The 24,465-nt window shown below is 34.2% G+C and overlaps 1 protein-coding gene across 10 annotated transcripts in view; it reads right to left on the bottom strand.

Annotated features, from left to right (window-relative positions):
* Positions 1-24,465, bottom strand: part of RBM33 (RNA binding motif protein 33) — a 181,701-nt gene that overhangs the window by 75,977 nt on the left and 81,259 nt on the right. For 7 of the 10 annotated variants that reach the window (XM_058297600.2, XM_058297601.2, XM_058297607.2 and 4 more), the window contains 4 exons: positions 17,761-17,932; positions 11,614-11,822; positions 7,820-8,108; positions 3,342-3,400 (listed from right to left, as the gene is read on the bottom strand). In XM_058297600.2, coding sequence (XP_058153583.1) covers positions 3,342-3,400; positions 7,820-8,108; positions 11,614-11,822; positions 17,761-17,932 — 729 coding nt within the window. The remainder of the gene's footprint in view (positions 1-3,341; positions 3,401-7,819; positions 8,109-11,613; positions 11,823-17,760; positions 17,933-24,465) is intronic. The other 3 variants (XM_058297602.2, XM_058297605.2, XM_058297606.2) reach the window with 1 other exon arrangement.

Here is a 24,465-nt window from a genome sequence, read left to right as displayed (position 1 = left end):
AAAAAGAAAGCAATTAGACTGTAATGGCAAAACAAAGAAGATTTGGAAACAAAAATAGTTCAAACAGAAACAAAAAGAGAAATTCAGCTGCAGAAAGATAACAAACCTTCCCTGTCCCCACACTCTTACCAAAATAAACACAAAAAGGAAAACTACCACTGTTTTGTGGAAGTGCATTTAAAGGTCTGGACATTAAAGAAAATGGTTCAAATAAATGGATTGGTAGGGGGTACACTGCTGACAAAAAAAACAGGAATTGAAATGAAGAAGGATATAAAAGTTAACCACAATAAAATGATTCTTAATTAAAAAAAAAAAAGTTAACCACAGAGCATCTTTTAACTCCTAAGGATTTATGCTAAATTGCTCTTCCAATCAGCTGTTACAAGCATTCATTGTTTTACATATGCAAAAGATTAATCTTGAGATATGAAAATCAATGTGTAAAAGATTGTCATATGCCATCAATTGAGATTTTATTTAGAAATATATAAAAATGCATTATAGACATATGCAAAAAAGATTCTTATTTCTGCTTTCAAAAAATAAAATGGTCAATGGGCATAAAAATTTCAGTAAGAAGTAGTAATTCAGAGTGAGCATTAATGGCTGTTTCTGTAATGAAAATTAAATACAGGAAATAAATTGTTTAACAAGACTAAATTGCAAAATGTTTCATTGAATTTTGCCTTTTCTTTTGACAATTTATCATGCTTTTACATTCAAATCTGTTTTAAAAACTGTTTATTCAATTTTCTAAATAATATCCATAAACTAGAATACCATATTTTAGCAAAGATTTGAATTTTTAAAGATAATTTTAATAATTGCATGAAAAACAGTGATTTGTATTATGTTCCCTAAAGTTCTGTGATTTTAAATAAAATAGCTTCAGGCTTAATCACTAAGACAATTTGTAGGTATAGGAGTTCTAAGTTTAAAACTTCTCAAGAATTCATAAAGTTGACTTAAGAAAGTCATCTATCACTGTTGGGGAAGAAAAGGAGTACCTTAGCATTATTATCAAATTTATCCTAGTATTTCTATCTATTGTCTGTCTTTTTTTTTTTTTTTCTCTTTAGTCAGTTGGGTACAGAACTGAATTCTTATATAGTCAAATGCAAAATGTCATTCTACTCTGCATAGTGAAATATGTATCCTTGAAAACAACAAAAAGAAATTTTTTAAAAATATGAAAATTAGAAATACACATTCCTTTATATTTATGTAGCACTCCTACCATGTAGCAATATAACTCATACTAAATTCTTGTGTACATTTGTTCAACAAATATTTATTTGTGCCTTCTATACATAAAGTCCAGTCCTAGATATATGACACTGATTTACACTGAGTTATGACTAATTTTAGTTGGTTTATTTCATAGTTTAGGAACTAGCACTATGTGGAGCACTTGGCATAAAGCAGATCCTCATTAAAGGTTTGGAAAACTAAATTATATTGATAGCAAACACATTTAATCTAGTAGTAGAAAAGGGAAAAAATTTTACTCAAAAAAAGATCTGGCATAAGCAAAAAGATAGGAGATGGTAAACAGTTTAATTGCCTTCCCCAGCAATATTCTGACTCATTTTTTCCCAAACATAATACACCTAAGGGTATTTTTTAAAAATAGATTCCAAATTTAATAACTCTAAGTGAGACTGATTACAGAAGAAAGTAGAGCACTGAAATTTTTAAAACCACAAGTTCATAAACTTAAGCCTAACATTTAGGACTCAACGAAACTTTATACCTTACAGAAACTTTTCCAAAAGCAATTCAATAATTCTTAGAATCCTCAAAATACTAAGCAACTTAAAAATAAATTCTATTTCTCACAAAACTTTTCTTTTATTATCCTCTTGTAATATCCTCAAAGGATTATGAAGTTTTCTTCTACTATCAAATACAATTATATCTGTATAATTGAAAAATAAAAGTAGATGAAAATTTAAAGTAACTCTTTTACTTTTATATTAGTAAACACATTTTTCCAAAACTATCTATTATTTACAACAGTGCTTCTATTCCCTAAATTACAACTGCTTTCTCCACTTCAAATTTTATCCTTATAAATGCAAATAAACATGAAAATTCAATAATGACTTTAACACAGATGTTCACAATTCTGAGAAATAGCAAAAGTACTATTTTTAATAGCTAACAAACTATTTTGCCCAAAGAAATGTATCTAATCACTAAAGTCATATATGCTTATCCTTGGCTAATGCAATTAATCTTAGCTATTTAGACAAATGCTCTGAATAAGGATCAGTAGTCAAAATTTATCACCAAATTTAAAAAATAGTTTTTAAAACATAAATATTTTAAAGAAAAAAAGGCTAAACACAAAGGAATGTAATTAGTAACAAGTCTGATTAATAATAATAGTTATTTATGAATTATAACAAATCAAGGAAGTTTTAAAAATTATTCTGAACCAGAGTCTGTATTAATTTTCTTCTTGAATAAACATCTCATTATACATCTAGATCTTTCACCAAAACATCTTTGCTAAATGCCATTTATAAATATTGAAGTATCAAAAATAAGAGTAAAGTAAGACATATAGGTATTTCCTGAAAACTAGATTAAACTGTTTAGCCCAAAATTACCTGTTTTTTTTTTCAATAAAAATGATATTAAAATGTTATGATCTGACCCATTTTTTTCAACATTGGTTTTTAAAAGAATATGTACTCAATGATTTCATAAAACCACACACTAACCACAAATCTAACAAAAAATTCAAATACAACTTTTATTTAAACCAAACTATTTAATGGAAATATTTTAATACTTAAAATGTTATAAAAATGTATGAAATTATGGAATGTATTGTAAAGTGTGTGTATGTATGTGAGAGAGAATGTGTGAGAATGTGTGTTTTTTTTTAAAAAGATAGCCTTCAGTTAAAATATAAATGAATGGTTCACTCTTTTGAGACTTTTTGAAAAAACAAGTAGAGATCTCATTTTTATTCCCTAGAATTTCATACACATACCTATGAATGCGTGCACAACACCCCCTCTAATAAAGCAATGACCTTTCACACTTAAGGTAGTAATAATAAAATAAAAATTCATAATATTTAAGATGAAAGGCATTCCACTGATGATTCTGATTCAACAATTTACAGTTAAACAAAATTAATTCCACTCTCAAAAATCCACTGACCTTAAGCTTTTAATAAACATTTTCAATTGCAGAGATTATTGTCAATATTTACAAATCCTTAAAATTATATTTAGCTGGAACCACTTGTATTTGCTATATTAATATTTCCTTGTAAATGTATGCTTGTCCATATCACAGCAGAAGGAACAGCTGCTACTCACTGGGAATCTCTGGGGTCCTACAGCAGGTCTTGGCTGGCTTGGAACTGGTAGCAAGGGCACTAAAAGAAAAACACCACTCATTACAAATATAATTTTATTTAACATTGATATCTTTTGGAAAAAGGGAGTACAATATTATAAAAGATACAATTTAATATACGTAATATATTATTATGCTTATATGTGAGTTAGATGCTTGACATTTTTAACAATTTTAACTGCATAAGGGGAAAGGAAGAGAACTTTTATTTTCTGCAAACTATAGTACAAGCAGAAGTTTAAATTTCAGTAGTGAATCATTACATAGAATTTAAATATTTAGCAACAAAACAAGACAGAATTCCTCTAAAATAAAAAATCTAAGGGGGCTAGTGTAACTCAGTGGTTGAACACCAGCTTCCCACAAGAGTTCAATCCCAGGCCCAGTACGTACAAAAAAAATCTAGTTTGTTTTTCATATCTCTGTGCAGATTATCCAGGTTCTTAGACCCCAATTATATTTTTCTTCCCAATCAATCTCAAAATTTAAATCTAAATAATCTAGAATCATAAAATAGTGAAAGAGGCAGAAAAAAGGAAAATGTGCGTACCCCCTTGATATTTGAGAAAATGCTTATACACAATTACAAAAAAGTAAAAATAAGCAATCCTCTATGCCAAGACTTTTGTTTTTGTTTCATTTTTAAACAAAAACTCCTATCACTCTACAAGGGCAAGGAATCAAATAATTTTAAAATAGATGTTTTGTAATAGGGAAGCTAGGTTTTAGTTTTATAAACTAGGACTAAATCAGATGTGTTTAAGCTCTTCAAAATTTATGTACTATATACTAATCCTGATTTTGAAAAAAATCATAAAACTGAGTGCACATGTTTTCATTAAAATGTTCTGCCACGTGCACCTAATAAGCTATCAGATTGCCAGGTAAAGTCTACAATGAGGTATCTTTTTAAGAAATTTCTAGTAAATGAGATATATAGAGCCAAAACATCCTTAGAGTCAAACAAAATTATATTAGTAGAGTTCTAAGACAAGTATTTTTTATTTACTATGATTACTAGAGGATTTATTTCTTTGTATAAAATAGATAAAAGTAATTCTGCTTTGGTAAATTTAAGTGGGGAAAAAAAGGTTCCACAATCGTACCAGCTTGGGGTGAGTATCTCTCTGTTACTCCCCACTACATACACACACACGCGCATGCATTCCACATGAACTCCCTCTGTCCTTCCTGAGCTCCTGTCCCTGTCTTTATCTGGCTATCTGTGCCTATTCCTGGCCCTGTCTGTGTCTAACCTGATCCCACCCTCATCTCCATCCCTCCCTACCTTTTCTTTCACCCATCTTCCACTTTTAGCCTCAATATCTCCTCCTTCTAGACTCAAATCCTCCACCTCAGAAAATCCCTGGGAAGGCAAGAAAATCCCAAGGCTCTGAGAATCACTAGTTTCATCTACATATCTCATATGTATAGGAGAAATCTTGATATTTAGCATCTCTCAAGAACAATTCTGGAGTTCTATTTAAGCGCATTCATTTTAATAATCAACTGCTTACAAAGTTTTTCTGTATCTGTGCCCAACAAGGACAATTTCTCTTTCTCTCACCTGTGTCAATTTATCTTTTAAGGTCAATGGAGGGAAGAAAGCAGATAAAAAGTACATTAAAGATAAGGAATGAGCAGCACTAAAGCTTCCTGCTTCAAGCTGAAAAACATTTACCTAGTTCAAAGAGCTTAAAACCTTGTGCTAGAAACCTTTTCTTGTAATTACTAAATGATACATGAGCTTTGGGGTACAAGACCTGTATTCTGTTCCATGTTAGACTGCTGGCTTCTGCCAGGCCTAGAACACATCTTGGAGCTTCCTTATAGCTCTACCTCTCCATTGTTCTAATATTACTTTATTTTTGTTAAGCTAAAGAAAATCTGTGCACCTTGCCAAGTGCCAGTTTTCCATCTGATTTTACAAGGAAATATGTAACAATAACAGACACTGACATAAGTAAAATTAGGCCAACAAATTAGATTTACTACAGTTCCACCTTTAGAGGATCAACTGTAAGTAATAAGATGCAAAGGATTATTTTAATGAAAGCCATCCATTCCCCATTCATTCATGCATGCATACATTCATTCGATAGCTATTTAATGAGATGGGCACTGACCTAGTCACTGAGAATAAAATGGTACTTCCTGCCCTTCAGAAGCTTAACGTCTTGGAAAAGTGTTAGATGAACAAGTGATTCTAAGCTACGGACAGTTAAGTTCTGTGACAGAACACCAGAGGGATATGCACTGGAGCCAGCGAAAGCAGTTCAGATCAGTTAATCACTGCTTTCATCTTCACGTTTCTCAGCAACACAGAATGGCCAGGTTTAAGAACCAACTACTGATATTGCACATATTCAACCATCAAGAGGGAGCCCTAACCCCTAATACTCATAGGCAGTCTTGTCAAAACTACCTGCTCTAAGGCCTCTTACCCTTGTTTACAGAAACCATAAGAAGTCTCAGTCTCCAGGTAACTAACTCTCCCACATCTGAAATCTTATCTTACACTTCTTGCCAATTTCTAAAATTTCTCTATTGCTCCTCTGGAATTCCAAGTTCACCATCAGCAAAATCCAGGTATCCTTCAGTCCTCTGACCTTGCTGTAACAGAAACCTAGTTTTTTTCTAAGGATAATGTTTCCCCTGAAACCCTTTTAAGTGGTAATTGTGTTACCTTCCATAAGCCTTCTTACCACAATTTCTGAAGGTAGGCCAGGGGTCCTTTCTGATCCTCACTGCTGTCTCCAGAACCCCAACTTTCATCTTAAGTTATCAGAGTTTATCTCCCACTAAATATTGTTGCTGTTCATCTACTGGTCAAACCACTCCTCTCATTTTAGTTGCTGGTTTTAGTTTCTGGTTTACCGTCATTTTCTTCAACATTATATTATTCCTATCTTAATTCTTGGCTATCTGAATAAACATATACAGTATTCTTTTTTTAAATACACCTCTCCAGTCACTGAGCTACTACTGCCACCAATGATTTTTGGCCTCCATCCCATCTTAGCCACCAATCCTAGACCTTGTCATTATCAATAACTGCAACTTTTCCACAATTTCAAGTTTATACATTCCACTTCATACCTTCTATCTTGCTACCTCACTCCCTCTAGAAATCCTGATTTGAACATTCTTTATTCTCTACAAAGATCTCCAATTACCTCCTTTTCACTTTCTTATGCCTTCCACTAATACCCTCTTCTCCTTCAGAATATACCTTAAATTCCTTGGTCATCATTATAAGCACTGCCTCTCCTCTGTTTTGTCAACTCTACACCCCTAGTAAATCCAACTCTCTATTCAACACCTGACATACGTAGCTGAACAGAACTGGAAGAAAAACACACAACCATGCTGAGTGATCTTACTTTAAATTCACAGCCACAATCCTCAAAGGGCCTTTAAACGATGCCAGGTAATCATACTATATTTCCCAAATACATCTACTCTTCTACTCCTTTAAACAATAATTTTATCAGTTCTCTCCTCAGACCTTTTCAGCTATTAGAGTACACATGCACAGCCCCACTTTAAAAAGGTCTTTTTACTCGCTGATTCCTTCATCTGGAATGTTCTTCCTCAAATAATTACAATAATTAACTCCCTTACCTCCTTCAACTTTTTCTTTCTCAAAGAGACCTCTCAAAGAAGGCTATCCTAACCATATTTAAAACTGCAACCTGATTAACATCCTCCTTTTATTCTGCTTTTTATTTTTTCATTATATTTTCACCTTCTATCATGCCACATAAAATTGTTATTCATTATACTTATTGCTTATTGACTGCCTCTTACTCCTAGAGAGCCAGGTCAATGACTGTAGCCAGTTTTGTCTGTTTTGTTTACCAACATATCATAAATGCTAAGGACAGAATAATAGCACAATAAATATTTGTGAAACAGATATTTGAGGATATACTTCACATAAATTGCTCCAAAATAACTCCGTAGCTTTAGGAACATGTTTTTATAATAACATCAGTACTTATTCAATTACAATTAATAATTTTAAAATGGATTTCTACCTCCTAATCAGCTAACACTGGAATAAAATTAGAGCTCACAGAGTGGAACCTAAAAATGAACACTTATACTATAAACATTTTCACCCATGAAACTTACACAGTATAACAACACTTATTTCAACTATTATGTAGAATGTTCTTTAAATTTAAAACACTTTTTCAGAACTTCCCGTTAAATTATAAAATAAGTCATTTAAATGTTTAAACAAATGAACTTGCGTCATCAAGCTAAAATATGTGTTAAGTGGGGAAGGAATCAAGAAAAACAACTCCTTACAAACTTGAACATGAAGAACACTTTGCCACAATGATGGCTTAAGTATAATAAATTGACAAATGCCCTTCAGATGCACAGTTATCTACATAACATTACTTTAAAATAGTAAGAAAACACTTACCTTGAACAGGAGTTACTACAGTTCCTTTAAAATGTGGATTTATATGTATGTTCTTAGGCTGCTGTGGAGTTACTGGAGGAGGGGTCATCATTATTCTTGGGGTTTCTATCTGGGGAGGCATATGCATTCCTTGAGGAGGAGAGGGGTGATGAGGATGTTGTAAGGGAAGCAGAGGCTGTAGCTGCTGCTGCTGAAACAAACTTCTAATTGGCTGCTGCTGAGGAGGAGGAGGTGGTGGTGGAGGTGGCGGCTGTGGCTGTGGAGGAGGAATTAATCTTGGAGAATGAGTCTAAAAACCACAAAAAAAGGAAAATTCACAGAAATAAAAATTTAGAAGTAAAAGAACACTGCTGTTTTACCGATTTACATGAATTAAAATTTAAAAGCTACAACATAAGAAATAAATTCATGGTTACAACTTCTATATAAATAGCAATTTAAATAATCTGTTCCACCTATTCACAATAAGGACTACTGTCCCACAATGTGAGTCAATCTCAAGGCAAGGAGGAAAAAAACATCAGTCCCAAACTAGCTAGCATGAATTTTTTGGGAAAAAAAAAACTCAGTTCAATAAACAAAACTGTCCATGATGAAAAATGCACTGTGTAAACATCTTTTCCTACTAAAACTCTAGTAAAAAAGGCAAGTAACATGCATGAATAACTGTGTCATAGAAACGAGGTATAAGAGAAGTACACACTGTTAAAAAGAAGCAAGTGGAGAAGAGATTGGATATTCCACTAGAGGAATGGCCTTTTTTGATAAAGTAGTATTTGAACAAGGCTGTGAAAGAAGAAGAGATATGCCATACAAAAAGGATAACAGAATAACCTGAAAGAAGCAAAGAATCAGAAAATATCCACCTGTTTGATAAACTAAAAGGAGACCAGTATGGCTATAGCTGTGTAAAAAGTGTGAGAATTACACACTCAAAGTGGTCAAAGATCTTGAGGCTATTTTGTCTTGAACACAGACACCAGAGAGAAGGAAATCAATATCAAAACAAAAGCTAATGTATTTTAAGTACCTATTTAAAGTCACTATATAAATTAACTGATTTGGTCCTCCCAATAATCCTATGATAGGTTCTTGTATTATCTTCATTTATCAAGATCAAGTAGCTGGTAGGAAGAAGAGCTGGAATTTGAATTCAGACAATCTGATTACAGAGGTTGTGCTTTTAATCACTAGTCAATACAGACGACATTGCCCCTGAAGAGTAAGAAGTAATAAAATACTCCTAATTCAAGTCTAATATAAACAAACTCTTTACCCTGGGATGATGCCAGATTATGGAGGTCTTTTAAATTCCAAGCAAATAATTTCATAATTATGTCTTAATACAGAGCATACAGTAAGGAATCACTGATGATCTCTGTAGAGGCAAATATGGTCTAGGAAAACTACTACACCAATATGCAAAATGTAAGATGAACTAGGGATAAAGAAAATAGAAGAAGAAAGACCAAGACCATTTAATAATGCAAGAGTTCAAGGGAAAAAACAGGGTCTAACCAAGAGCAAAAGGAAGGACACATTTCAGAGGCACAATGAATAGAATCTATGAAACCAAACTGTATAGAGTCTTGACTTAACTGCCTTCCTCAGGAAGGATTGTTCCAGACACCAGTACTAGCTTAAATCCACCGTTATACATTCTCCCAGAATCCTATATGTTTCCTTTTCCAAATTTTCACATTTGTAATTTCTTGTAAGCTCCATGAGAACAAGGACTGTCTAACTTATTTATTGCTGTATCCCACAGATAGTACCTTCATTGACATAGGGACACCCAAGTTATATATGACTTGAACTGAAAATGACCACAGTGCATCATCACTAGCTCAAGGAAAAAAAAGGAGTTTTAAACAAAGGAGCATGTGTTTCTGTTTTCGTTCTTTTAAATGTAAATCAAAGTTTAGGGTCTGAGAAACATCCATGTGAAAATCTGGGGGAATTTAAAAGCAGGACTAGAAACAGAGGTTACAGAGTGATGAGATTTAGAACTGAGAAAAAAAAAGTCAAGTGGCAATTCTAAGGTTTATATTTCAGTTTGCTGTAAAGAATAAAAATCCAAGTAGCCAGGGACCAACTAAAGATAAGAAACAAAGAAATGAGTAAAAAATGTTCTTTCCAGAATTGGGGGTGAGTCAACATTTTTTATTCATTTCTTTGTTTTTTTCCTATCTTTTCTTCAGTAGGTCCCTTGCTACTTGAAGAGTCAAAGGGAGAGAACAGTTCTTGAGTGGGCAATGAGCAGGATCAAAGATGCACCTGTGTTTTGAGCAGGGTAGACAGGGGAGGGAGAAATTAATTTAGACAGCCTTGATCTTACCAGTAAGTGGGTCAATTTTAAAACACTACCAACTAGCAAAGATAAGAATATAGCTTAAAAGTCTAAGGTCCATTTAGCTTAGTCAAGTTAGCTATTTGGTTTGTTTCTATTTCAGTTATCTCTCACACAGTCCAGATCAGTCACACCTGATTTCCAGAGATACTATCAACTTAAACTTCCATAACACTTTTAAAAATGTTTACATGTTCTCTCAGTTTAACCTCTCTGAATAAGGTAGGCTAGGCATATACAGTTCTTCTTTACGGATAAGAAAACCAAGTTCAATGACTTTTCCAATCTCATGGAGGCACAATTACACAAAACCAGGTCTTGATGTGGTTTATACTCCCCTCCCCCAAGAAGACCAATAGCCAAATTGGCAATTCAATATATGGCTAAACGCAGGCTGGGGGCAAAGTTGGAAGAAGAGATGAGATGTCAATATAATTTAAAATAATAATAATAAAATAAAAAAGAAAGAAACTGAAGATCTAGTCTTTTTGGTACCAGAGATGCTTAAGAACAAAATAATTTTACAGAAAAACAATAATTAATGTCATCAAATTCAGTACCCTACAGTAAACCAACCTACTTTTCTTCTTTGAACATCAAAATTAGAATTCTCACACAAAAATAATAATCTTCTCTATTTTGTTCATTTTACAAATGTATGAATCTTAAAATACATTTCTACACAGAGGCAAAGTATGGTTTTACCCTAAATTCATATACAAATGTAAGGCTAAAAATGTAGTAGGCACAATGGACACATATGTGAATTAAATAAATTTGTCCTTGAAGACTGACATCTGAAGGAAAATGCCCTAAAATCAAAAAGCTAGCTAAATGAACAAAAAACCCCCACAATTTCTCTATCTTTGCTTCTGAGATGCCCATCTTTGAAATACAAAGGAAATTCATATTAAGTTTAAATTACAAGTATATACTTTATTCCTAAATTATAAAAAACAATTTATATGAAAGGTTTTATAGAAAGGATGTGACAATCCCTCTCTGAGAGAAAGGAAAACCTATGGTAAACAGTGTAAGGAAAAATTATTTTTTATAAAATAAACCATTCCCTAAATTCCTTATCTAATAAAATCCAGGATTTTAAACACTGGAATACTTGAGAAAAGTCTCTAGACAGGCAAAAGAAAAGCCAAGGTTCTTTTGTGGTTCCTTTAATCAAAGACCAGAGGACATCAAGTCTCTTATTGTTTCTTTGTAAGTAAGTGTGGCACAAAACTATTTCTTACTACCAGATCATTAGGAATACAATTTCCAAGACTATGTAAGAAATCATATTATGGACTATAATGGAGAAACTTGAGCCATCACTGCTATTACTAAACCTTCATTTCACATTAAGAGCTAAATGCAAAATATAATACCCACAAAAGCATATTTTCAGTTGTTCTAAAGTTTTAGGTTATCACAAAACTGTAAAAATTACCACTACAGGAGGCTGAGTAGGAAGTAGAGCAGGTCTGTGATCTTTTATTCTTCCCCTCTCACTGTTTTCTCTTCTCTGGTCTCCTATTCCACGACACATTAAAGAAGCTCCTCTCCTTCCTCCCCGCCTTGAACCATAGCGTCCCTGTTTATGCTGCCGCTCCCTTTCTTCAAATTCAAGCAACGCAGCCTTGGCTTCTGCTGAAAGTTCTATTTGAAAAGATGCATATGTGTTAGATACCTTCAAATAGCCTAAAGCAGATTTATAGGGAGAAAATAGGAAAGAAATATATAATGGAACTCTGAAACAGCCAGTGCTTCACCCTCAATAAATACTACACTAGCAACAGTAAATTATGGTGACATTCATTACCCATTAGTGATTATCTGTTACACAAAGACAGGTTTTTCCTTTGTAACAAAATACCAGTATCTTCCATACATTTTAAAACACTTTCATTGAGACCACTAAAATGCGGCTGAAGGGAGCTAAAATGAAGCAGGTGAAACATAATTTAACTGCTGCTCTTAAACTGCTAGTAATTTTGCAATCATTTTGTCTTTAACAGAAGGCAGATGACATCAGTCAGGAGCTGGCTACATCAGTCCCTTCACCAATACAATTTTCTTAGTGAAGCCAGTAAAAGAAATATTAATACACAATGGCAGACACTCAAAAACAAAACAAATTCCCGGTTGTTCTGTTTAAAAAACAAAACTACTAGTGAATTCATTTTGGAGTCCGTTAATTTCACAAACACTGGAAAACTCATTCAATATTACTTTCAAATTTTCAGATTTACAAAAAACTTTACTTGGTAAAGAGTTTCATGCAGTCTAGACATGGGAAGCCATATCAAATGAGAACAAAGTTACATAGTAAGAAAAAACTCACTAATTCAAGCTTTTGTTGCATAACCACTAGCTTGCTCACCACTCTGTCCAATGTTTTAGGAATACAAAAAATACGGTCTTTGACCCTAAGAAACTTATAATTTCCTAAGGGAAAAAAAACAACTCATCCAAATAGGTCCCTTTATTTTCAAATAATAAATTGTGATTATCTAATACATATTTTATAAAGATTTCATTAGATAATCCTGAGAATTCTTTAGCCTTTTTCCATAGTGAAGTGTAAATTTTAAATATTAGAGCCTATCTCCTACCTTTGCTTCAATAATTATTTCCAAACTCTTCCAAAAATTTTAAACCACATTTCATTTTCTTGAAATTGTTTCTGTAGTATTCCCCCCTTCAAATGAATCTAGATCCCATTCATAAAAAATTTAATCTCTTTTTAACAAGCACAGACTTTTATTTTAATCTTGACTACATGATTGGTTCACATACACATTTTATGTGGTGAATCAGCAATTATTTTTCTAGTGGTTCTAAGTGTCAAGATTAATTTCACTATCTCCAATAATAAAATGGTTTCAAATGACATCTTTAATCAGCAAGTAAAAATGCTTTCCTCCAATTGAGACAAGCTGTCATAAAAGGTCACCAAAATATGACAGGATGGAAATTACATTTGTAACTCCAACTGAAATGTTAATTTCACTTTAAGTGTTTTCTGAACTATATCCAGATTCTAAAGAAAAAGATATAGCTTAATGTAACAAAGTTTTATACTGTACTGTTCCTTTTTAAAATGTTTTTAAGAAAGATATATTTGCATGCAAATACCCTTGTATTGTAATTGTAATTATATTAATACAGAATGAATATTCATGCAACACACAATTTGTTTAACAAAATAAAAATATTTTAAATTTTATAAGATAACAGAATCAAGAATTTTTTTAAAACCTTGCAAATACCAAGACCATAGTATAAACTTAGGACAATATACTACTGTTAGTACTAGTAATCTTGAACTGTTTATTACAAGAGAAAATATTTTTTGTAAAAATCCTTTGCCTTAAATGAAAATAAAGATATAATTTCAACAGAACATTATATGGACATAACAAGAAGGTTCTTTAGGTTAAAGCAATAAAAAAATTAACATATAACATGCACTAATGGAATTCATTATATACATAATGAATTAAAAGGGCCTAATTTTAATTCATTACATGGGTAATGAATTAAAAAGGCCTAACAAATAAGTAATATTTCATTTATTACTTGCACAGCTTTCAAAGAGAATTTGAAATCCACATCATAGAGTAAAATACCTGGCAGCTCTGAAGTTCTGACGCTGATACTTCAGTGAAATTGGCCAATGACATCCCATTTTTAGAAATGGCTACTGACATTTCCATTCAAAATACATCATTTTCTTAGGGCACATATATGTTGTAGCAACCCTTCTCAAGTGGGTTTCCTGAGAGAATTACTCCCTTATACCCAAGGCATCCATTGTAATGAACTAACTTATCTCCTATATATCTAGCTTTGTACCATCCTTGAGAGACTTGAAAGAACAATCACTCAAATCTTTTCAGTAGGGTTTAATTCTCAGAATGCTGGTTGAGAAAAAAGTTAACAACTGAAGATTTTAGCCTACATGAAAGCACAAGACTCTTTACTTTTAACCCAATCTGAATTCAAAACCAAAATCAGCAACTATTTGTTAGGTTCCTTAACTGCAATATTATCACGTACATGAATTTGTGCTATCCATATTTAAAGATGATACCATGTGTCTGGATGAGTAAATTGCTAAAATTGACCAAAACTTTCCTCTAGATTTTGAAGAGGAATCACTGTTCCATATACAGACTATTAGGGTCAGAATTTGAGGGTCACCAGGGTATTACTGATTCCTCTTTTCAATGCTATCACAAAAAAATTTTTGTATTAAAAATGTTAAAAGACATGTGTCATAAAATACATATATGATGACATAAGTATTCTGGTAGAAAGATATTTTTATCCCATTACAAAGAAAAGGCAAAATGCTTTATACAATCAAACAGTCAGGTCTATACAGAGCCTGAAACTAATATTGTTATCATAGGAATATACAATTAAATTGAGAAATAAAAATTTATGCAACTTTAGTTATCAAATACTAGAGCAGCCTCTCAAATATTGTACTTATATGTAAAATTAATCTTTTGTTTGGGAGGGAGTGTTTAAGGAGTAAAAAGAACTCACTGTTTGAGGAAACCAACCTTTTGCTAGAGAGTGCCATTTTGTATATTGAAGATACTACTTTTCATTTACTAAAACTTCATGTTTCCAAATTCTAAGCTTTCTTAAGTTAGACCTCACAAAAAGTAGAGCAAACAAAGGCACTTCCATTTATTTTTTTAAGATTTTTAATAAATTTTATTTATTTCTCTCCCCCCCACCCCCAGTCTGCTCTCTGTGTCCATTCACTGTGTGTTCTTCTGTGTCCGCTCACATTCCTGTCAGTGGCACCTGGAATCTGTCTCTTTTTGTTGCATCATCTTGCTGTGTCAGCTCTTCACGTGTGCAGCACCACTCCTGGGCAGGCTGCGCTTTCTTCGCATGGGGTGGCTCTCCTTACAAGGTGCCTTCCTTGCACTTGGGGCTCCCCTACACGGGGGACACCCCTGCGTGGCACAGCACTCCTTGTGTGCATCAGCACTGCACATGGGTTTGAACCCTGGACCTCCCATGTGGTAGGCGGACGCTCAATCAGTTGAGCTAAATCCACTTCCCCAAAAGGCACTTTTAAGCACCAATTGGCCAATCATATTTTATACAAAGACATTGAGATTTTAAATGGTTCAAATAATGGAACTGTTTATGCTTATAGCCATTCTCCTCTAAGGAACCCAGATCCTCTTTCCCACTCATTAAAAAGGGCCCAATTTTCCTACCACTAACCCATTCCAGCCTCTTTTCTTAAGATTACATTATTATAAAGCTGCTAGATGCCTTGAAAGGAAAAAAAAAGGTAAGATGCAAGTTCTTGAATAAACTGAAGTACAAGTGATCTTAGAAACAAAGAAATAAGGGAAAAAATGAGGTATAAGGAAAGAAATAACGAAATGCAGGCATGAAACAAAAACCATGAATACAGGAAAAGTGGTTAATATTCCATCATGCTTGGGCTGTAATAAAATGAACAGAGATAAGATTACCATAGCTGAGGACCTGCGGGATGGGCACAGGGGGAGAACCATCATTGTTCAGGGGAGCTGACTGAGAGGAAAGGTTAACCATGAAATTCACATTAGCCTTTCAGAGAGGTTGGCTACAATTGGGGAAGGTTCCCATTAGTAATTTTGATTGTTGAGTGATTTACAATTCTTAGTACTTACAGTTGTTCATGTTACCTATCACAGTTTCAATGGTTTTATATATCACGTTCCCCAACTTAGGTAATTAAAACCAAAGCCCTGCTAATGAGACTGAACACAAGGAAGCAGGAAACTGATTATTCACATACTCCTCTTCCCACTACAAAACCTTTCAGGAAGGCACTTTACTTAACCCACTGCCTACTACCCTCTGGTGTTCAGCACAAGGGAGTGATATTTTCATTGTTCAAGGACTGAGATGTCGGCTCAGTAACCAGCTTGAAGTTATCAATTCTTCCTTTGAAAGGATATTTTGTGTTTTTTCCCCCACACTTCGGATTTAAGACTTTTGCTCCGTTTGCCTTTACCCAAGACCAACTTTAGATTCTTTTTCTTAGAAACTTACATTGTCATTTTTCAGACCTACTAGTAATTTTAAACCACAACTTGAGAAAAGTCTAAGGGATTCTTGGGCCAAAACGTGAGGAAGAGGGAAATTGGAGGGGGATAGCAGAAAAAGGTACAGGTTCCCTCTAATGTTAGGGGAGAACTCTGAAGATCTTAGAAGGTTAGTGATTCTAGAACATAAATTCTGTTTATCCAAGTAACATAAGATTAGGTTACTAATGTAACTCGTAGATCTTGGGAACTTAGTTGTCCCATGTTGAATTCAAGTCTGCTACTTAAAGACACATGTTCATGTTTGAGAAATTAAAACAAAAATTTAAAATACCGAAAACAGCTCTAAATAATGATTTTAAGAAGTAATGAAGGTAGTAACTAGGGGTTTCTTTCTTGGTTCTTATCTAGATGAAAAACACAAAGAAGGTTCAACTCACTCTGGTCCCTCTATCCTCATACCCTCCCCCTCCTTGGAATAGAGTAGTTCTTCAAGTATGGAGTTAGACTAATCTATAGTTAGATTACACATTGCTCTTCTGCCCCTGTTATTTGAACTTATAATTAGCACTATACTTGCTAAATATTATGTCCCAGAAACTTAAATCTTTGGTCTGTTCATGTGCCAGTCGAGCCTGAATCTCAGCAGAGCTGCAACACCTACCCTCCATTTTACTGGACTCACCCAGGACAACTAACAAGGAGATGAGGTAAAAAGTTCTTAAAGCATGGATTTTATTAACAGCAGCAACAGTATCATCTGGGAACTGAGAAATGCAAATTTTTTTGCACCTCACCCTAGACTTACTGAATCAGAAAAGCTGGGAGTGAGCCCAGGAATCTGTTTTTAACAAGCATCCCAGGTGATTCCCCTTGCTCAAATTTGAGAACCATGGCCTTATTCTTTACAATGGACACTGGATAAAACAGTATAGAAAGGGGTATGGCTACTACCAAAAACGATCTGTTTTTCAGTAATTGCCTGCTGTTTATCTTTAAAAGCAGAGTTTGCTCAGAATGATATTCAATTATTTCTGTAAAAGTCACCTTGTCTCATTAAACATTGAGAGGAATGGCAGAGAGAAAAAGAAAAAATGAAGAAGACGGTAATAATGACATGAACAGCTACAAAATAAAACTACTTTGTTATAGAATTAGCCCTGGCAACCTATGGTATTTTGGGAATGGTTTTGTAGCTATCATCCCCATGCCATCTTCTCAGGGTCAACCAGGAACTACACAGTATACACAAGAGCAGTTCTTTGCCACAGACTCCAAAATAGAACATTTTTCTTTTAAATGAAATGATCATAATATTTTATTCAAACATTTTAAATCCAGCAACTACATTCATTTTATAGGATGAATTTTAACTTAGCACTGACCTCACAGAGATCACCCACCCTATGGATGACATCCATCATAATCTCTAAAGTCAACTTTACCTATTTAATCAATCATAACAATACTCTGGAGAAAGTTAAAACATGGTGAAGATGGATAGTAAAAAGGCAAAAAAAAGTTACCCAAAGTTTCTGGAATGTTTCTTCTCTCTCTAGTTACATCTGAGAGCCTAATAATTGTTCCTTCTTTTCTTTCAGTTTTGAAACGTAACCTTCCAGATTCTTCATCATCATCATCTTCTTCATCTGATTCTTCTTTTATGTCCTTCTGGAGTTCCAAAGTTTCCATACCTCCCTACATTATAAACAGACATATAAAACAAATAAGGAGGGAGAGTGAGTTCATATTCTTTTGTATTAAATACTGAAAGATGCTAGCTATTTCTTAATGTGTTTTCATTTAACCTGTAAAGATACTGGAGAAATCCTATTACAAGACCATGTAAAACACTAAACTGACTTTAAGAAAAAATAATCTCAAACATTAAAACTTAGTCTAATGCTAGAAAAAGTTCAAATTCCTGCTTGAGTTAATACACTAAGTAATAACACTGCTGCTACTTAAACTTCTGAGGAAACAAACATAAAAGTAAGGGTGGAAGACTTACAGCCTTCAATCTAACACAAATTACAGTGAAATTCCATATATTAAACTAATACTAAAGTTTCATGAGTTAACTTATACATGAGATAACCTCATACTCCTTTTCCAGTTATACAAGGTCAAAATCTGAAGTATTTCCTGATCCCATTTAATGCTTCACCGCTAAGCAGTCAAAATCTGCTTTTTCCCTCCCCCAGCCTCCAAAATCTTTCCTTCTCCTTCATCACTCTCACCTCTTTCTACTTCATTTCCACTGTTTAAAGTTCACTGATTACTACTGCTGGCCTAGTCTACTGAAACAGCAAAACTATTTTTACTTCAGTTATTTCTTCACCAAAAATTTTATATTAGAAATTTTATCATCAGTATTCTCCACAAGAGTTCCCCTAACCTGGTCCCCCAGAAGAAGTAAATTTTTCATTAGCAATTCTTATTGGACAGTATTATTTATGTTCCCCTTAACATCCATCATTTTTCACCAAGTCCCCATACACTGTTAAGTCTTCAAATATATCACAGATTATGCAAGCCCTGAAGAGAAAGAGAAGCATGGCTGGCACCACGTCTCTCAACTGTATGCCATTTGACAACATTAACTAAAGTAATTCCTTCAGCCAACAATTACTATTTCTTATTCCAAACACTGCACACAAAGAAGTGCATCTCACTTGGTAATATCATTTATAGAAAAAACTAATATGCCAAAATATTGACCTCCTATGTACTTTTAAACAAATATTACTTAGCATTCTATTTATAAATAAAATTCCACTAAAAGGTGGTATTGGGTTAAAATATAAAAATCAAGTTATCCTAAGATTATATTGTGTGAGAGTTAACATATGTATGTAAATCAATAATTTCATTACAGATATTGCTGAAAATATTCAGAGGTTTGATTTTTAGTTACTGATCTATTTTGAAAACATGAAAGAGTTCCTCATAGTTTTTAAAAGAGAATATATATAAAAATCACCATGAAAGTTCTTGAAATATAAGTTCATCTAGGCCATACCATAGAAATATAAAGAATAAGTAATTCTAAAGGGCAAAAGGTCCCAGGCTTGCCTAATTTTTAAGTTTTCTAGCTAATTTTAAAACCTATGATCTCAGTGCATTAGAAGAAAATTCCACACTTTATACCAAAATCTGAACAGTTGAGTATTTCTCTCAAACAGACAGAATATAAACTGGAAAACGCAGCTTACAAAAGGGCTCCCTAAAGTTGTTGTTGTTGAATAATTTTTTAATTAGGAATTAGAGGTTTACAGAAAAATCATGCAAAACAGAGTTCCCATAAACGCTCCCCTCTTTGTTAACACTTTCCAGTGTTGTGGTAACTTTGCTATGGTTGATGAAAGAATATTATAATTGTTATATTAACTGCAGTCTATAATTTACATTAGGGATCACGGTTTCTATTTTATAGTCCTATGTTGTTGGGGATTTTTGAAAATTTGCATTCTAGTAACATTTATACAACTTAAAAATCTCCCCTTTTAATCACACTCGAATACATACTTCAGTGGTGTTAATTACATTCACAATGTTATATTATTTATTATCACCAGCATCCATTAACAAAACTTTTCCATCACCCCAAACAGAAACCCTGTAACAATTAAGCATTAATTTCACATTCCCTATCCCCACCCCAGGCCCTAGTAACCTATATTGTAGTTTATAACTCTTCAATTTTGCTTATTTTGATTATTTCATATTAGTGAGATCATAGAATATTTGTCATTTTGTGTCTGGCTTAATACACTCAACAGGATGTCTTCAAAGTTCATTCATATTGATAAATGTTATCAGAACTTCAATTCTTTTTTTACAGATGAGTAATATTCCTTTGAATGTATAAACCACATTTTACTTATCCATCCATCAACTGATGGACACGTAGATTCCTTCCATCATTTGGCAATTTTGAGTAATGCTACTATAAACATCGTTGTGTACAAATATTGGTTCAAATGCCTGCTTTCAATTCATGTTGGTATATACGTAACAGTGGGATTGCCAGTTCATATGGTAGTTCTATACTTAGTTTTGACTTTGCCTTCACCCAGTTACTGCAACCCCTTAACTATGTGGGGAAGTTTTGAGGAAGGTGGCTCTCCCAATTTTTGCTACTTGTTCCAAGATCCTGTAGAGAACAGAACCCTGGAGCATCCTACGCCACAGTCTTGGTCAACTGGAAGCCTGCCTAAAGTTCTTTTATTTTTTTTAAACATTTACTTTTTATTTATTTCTCGACCCTTCCCCCCAGCCCCCTGCTGTCTGCCCTCTCTGTCCATTAGTTGTGTGTTCTTCTGTGTCCACCTATATTCTTGTCAGCAGCACAGGGAATCTGTGTCTCTTTTTGTTGTGTCATCTTGCTGCATCAGGTCTCCGTGTGTGTGGCGCCACTCCTGGGCAGTCTGCCCATATTTCGCGTGGGGTGGCTCTTCTTACAGGGTGCACTCCTTGAGCATGGGGCTCCCCTACGCAGGGGACACCCATGCACGGCAGGAACTCCTTGCACGCAACAGCACTGCACATGGGCCAGCTCACCACATGGGTCAGGAGGCCCATGGATTTGAACCCTGGACCTCCCATATGGTAGGTGGACGCTCTATCAGTTGAGCCAAATCTGCTTCCCCTGCTTACTTATAGAAGGAATAATTGAAAGAGAGTAATTTTATTATATCATAAAATAAAAGTATCTAATGCTACCAAGTGACAATTTACAAGAAAATAAAATTATAGACCAATATCCTTCATAAATAAAGACACAAAGCTCCTTAAGAAAATAATAGCAAATACCGCCCAGCAATATATAAAAGGATAATAAACTACAACCAAATATTTTCCCAAAAACAAAAGTTGACTTGATATTTAAAAATCAGCTGACTTAGAAAACCAGCAAGATGGTGGCGGAGTAAGGAGCTCCTAGAGTCAGCTCCTACTACAGGGCAGTTAGCAAACACCCAGAGCTATCTGAGCTAGCTGGAGCACCTGTTTGGGGGCTCCAGGATGCCAGAAGAGCATCCTGCAACGTCCTTGGGGGAGTTGAAGGAGGTGACTGCCCGTCTGCAGAAAAGACTCATAGTACAGCACTCCACACCACGGAGGCCGGTGCCCATCCTCCACTGGAGGCGCAAGCTGCCTGGAGAGCTGTTCTGTGGCTGGAATGAAAAGCTCCACTTCCCTAAAACGGGGGAGGAAGAGACAGCTGAGTACCAATTTCAGCTATGATGAGGAAATTCAGTGGGTTACAGTATGATCCTGAGAACAGTTAAGCTTTAAGCCTGTCCAGGTCAGAAAGAGGCTGAGGCTGGGAGCTGCCATCTTAACTCCGTGCGTGGCGTGAAGGGAAGCAGAGCAGACTGAAAATTCCCGTGCTGGTGGGGGGACCACTAATTATAGATGTTCAAACAAATCTCCTTAATAAATTCAATGAGATGGCTAAAGAGATTAAGGATATTAAGACGACACTGGATGAGCACAAAGAAGAATTTGAAAGCATTCATAGAAAAATAGCAGATCTTATGGGAATGAAAGGTACAATCAATGAAATTAAAAAACACTGGAATCATATAATAACAGATATAGGAGGCAGAAGAAAGGATTGGTGAGCTTGAAGAAATGCCCCCTGAAAGTGAACATACAAAAGAAGAGATGAAGAATGGAAAAAATTGAACAAGGTCTTAGGGAACTAAATGACAGCAAACATATGTGTCATGGGTGTCCCAGAAGGAGAAGGGAAAGGGGGCAGAAGGAATATTTTAAGAAATCATGGTAGAAAATTTCCCAACCCTATTGAAGGACACAGATATCCCTGTCCAGGAGGCACAACATACTCCCATCCAAAATAATCCAAATAGACCAACTCCAAGACACATACTCATCAGAATGTCAAAGGCCAAAGACAAAGAGAGAATTCTGAGAGCAGCAAGAGAAAAGCAACGCATAACATACAAGGGATATCCAATAAGATTAAGTGCTGATTTCTCACCAGAAACCACTGAGGCAAGAAGATAGCAGTCTGATACATTTAAGATACTACAAGAGAAAAACTTCCAGCCAAGAATCTTATATCCAGCAAGACTGTCTTTCAAAAATGAGGGTGAAATTAGAATATTCATATTTAAACAGAAACTGAGAGACTGTCTAAGAAAGAGACTAGATTTTCAGGAAATACTAAAGCATGTGCTAGAGTCTGAAAAGAAAAGACAGGAAAGAGGGGCCTGGAATAGAGTCTAGAAATGAAGATTATATCAATAAAAGTCACTAAAAGTGTCAAAAGAGTGGTGAAAATAAAAATATGACCGATAAAACTCAAATAGTCAGGAATAAACTTAACCAATGATGTAAAGCACTTGTCTTCAGAAAACTGCAACTCAAAGTTAAACAAATCAAAAAGCCCTAAATACTGAAGAACATTCTATGCTCATGGATTGGAAGACTAAATATCATGAAGATGTCAATTCTACTCAAATTGATATTCAGATTTAATGCAATCCCGATAAATATTCTAACAGCATTAAAGAAAAAATTGAAAACACAGTCATTAAATTTATTTGAAAGGGTAAGGAGTCCTGAATAGCCAGAAACATCATCAAAAGGAAAAGTGAACATCTCCAGACTTTAAATCATAATACCTACCTGGTACCATAGTAAAAACAACATGGTACTGGCCTAAAGACAGACACAATAGACCAATGGAACCAAATTTATGGTTCAACAACAGACCCTCACAGATACAGTACCAAGTGATTTTTGACAAGCCTGTCAAACTCATGCAGCTCGGGCAGAACAATCCATTCAACAAACGGTGCTAAAAGAATTGGACATCCATAGCTGAAAGAAGGAAAGAGGACCCCTATCTCACACCTTATCCAAAAACTAACTCAAAATGGATCAAAAACTAAAAAAAAAAAAGAACCATAAAACTTCTAGAAGAAAGTATTGGAAAATATCTTCAAGCCCTGGTGGTAGGTGGTGGATTCTTAAAGGAGATAAGAGAAGGACTGAGTGGACTACTGATGTTTAATGTATGTAGAAGTTTTAATTAGCTTTACTGTAAAAGTGTGGAAATGTATAGAGTGGATGGTAATACACAGTGAGTAACAGCTAGTTTATAAATGGGGATGTGACTGAAAATGGCAGTCTAGGTATGTAAATGCCAATTGACAGAATGCTTGAGAATAATCTAGGAACTGGATAGCACAGTAAGCCAAGAGGTGGGTGAGAATTGTGGTTGATGGTACAGATGCAAGAGTGTCCTCTGTGAGCTAGAACAAATGTGTATCACTACTGCAGGGTGTTGAGAATGTGGAGAAGCATGGGAAAAATACAGCTAGTGTGACCTATGGACTGTGGTTAGTAGTAATAATATAATATTCTTGCATCTATGCAAAAGATGTACTGTGTTGATACTGAGGCAGTATGGAAAATGTGAGCCAAATGTACACTATGGACATGGCAATAATCAGATGGTATCATTCTATCTGTAGCAAATGACACACCACATTGTGGTGTGTTGATGGAGGGGTGTTGTTTGGAAATTCTGCACATGTGCATGATTGTTTTGTAAGTTTACAACTTCTGTCATAAAAAAATATATTTTTTAAAATAATAATAGGGCGAATTGGGGGAAAAACACACCAAATTTAAGAAAAGAACTATGATTAGTAGTAAGATTTTGACAGTTTTCTTTCATAGTTTATAACAAACGTCTCATGACAATGCAAGGTGTTGGTGGAGGGTTGATGTATGGGACTCCTGTATGATGTTATGTATGTTTACTTTGTAAGTTCGTGACGTTTACAATACACTTAACTGTTTATGTATGTTCATATATAAATGATATAAAGATAATAATGGATTGGTTAGGGGAAAATACTTTGTTTAGTAATAATATTATGACAATGCTCTTTAATCATTAGTTAAAAAGGTTTAAAAACAATGCAAGTTATTGGTGGTAAGGTGAGATGTTATATATGTTTGTTTTGTAAGTTTACAACTATTATAAATTTATTGTTTATGTATGTTTATGTATGAGTGACATATTTCAATAAATTTTAAAAACAAATAAATACAGGCATTAAAAAAAAATCAGTTGACTTATCTTACATACAGAAAAATTTCAAATAATATATATAGGTATTTCCCAACCTCCAGGAGTTAAAGCTTAGGACCACACCTTACCTTTGTGGGAAGACTAGACTTAGTGACTT

Source organism: Dasypus novemcinctus, chromosome 5, assembly GCF_030445035.2.
Source record: "Dasypus novemcinctus isolate mDasNov1 chromosome 5, mDasNov1.1.hap2, whole genome shotgun sequence".
NCBI classification, from domain to species: Eukaryota; Metazoa; Chordata; class Mammalia; order Cingulata; family Dasypodidae; genus Dasypus; species Dasypus novemcinctus.
This window is presented reverse-complemented; position numbering and strand designations above follow the sequence as displayed.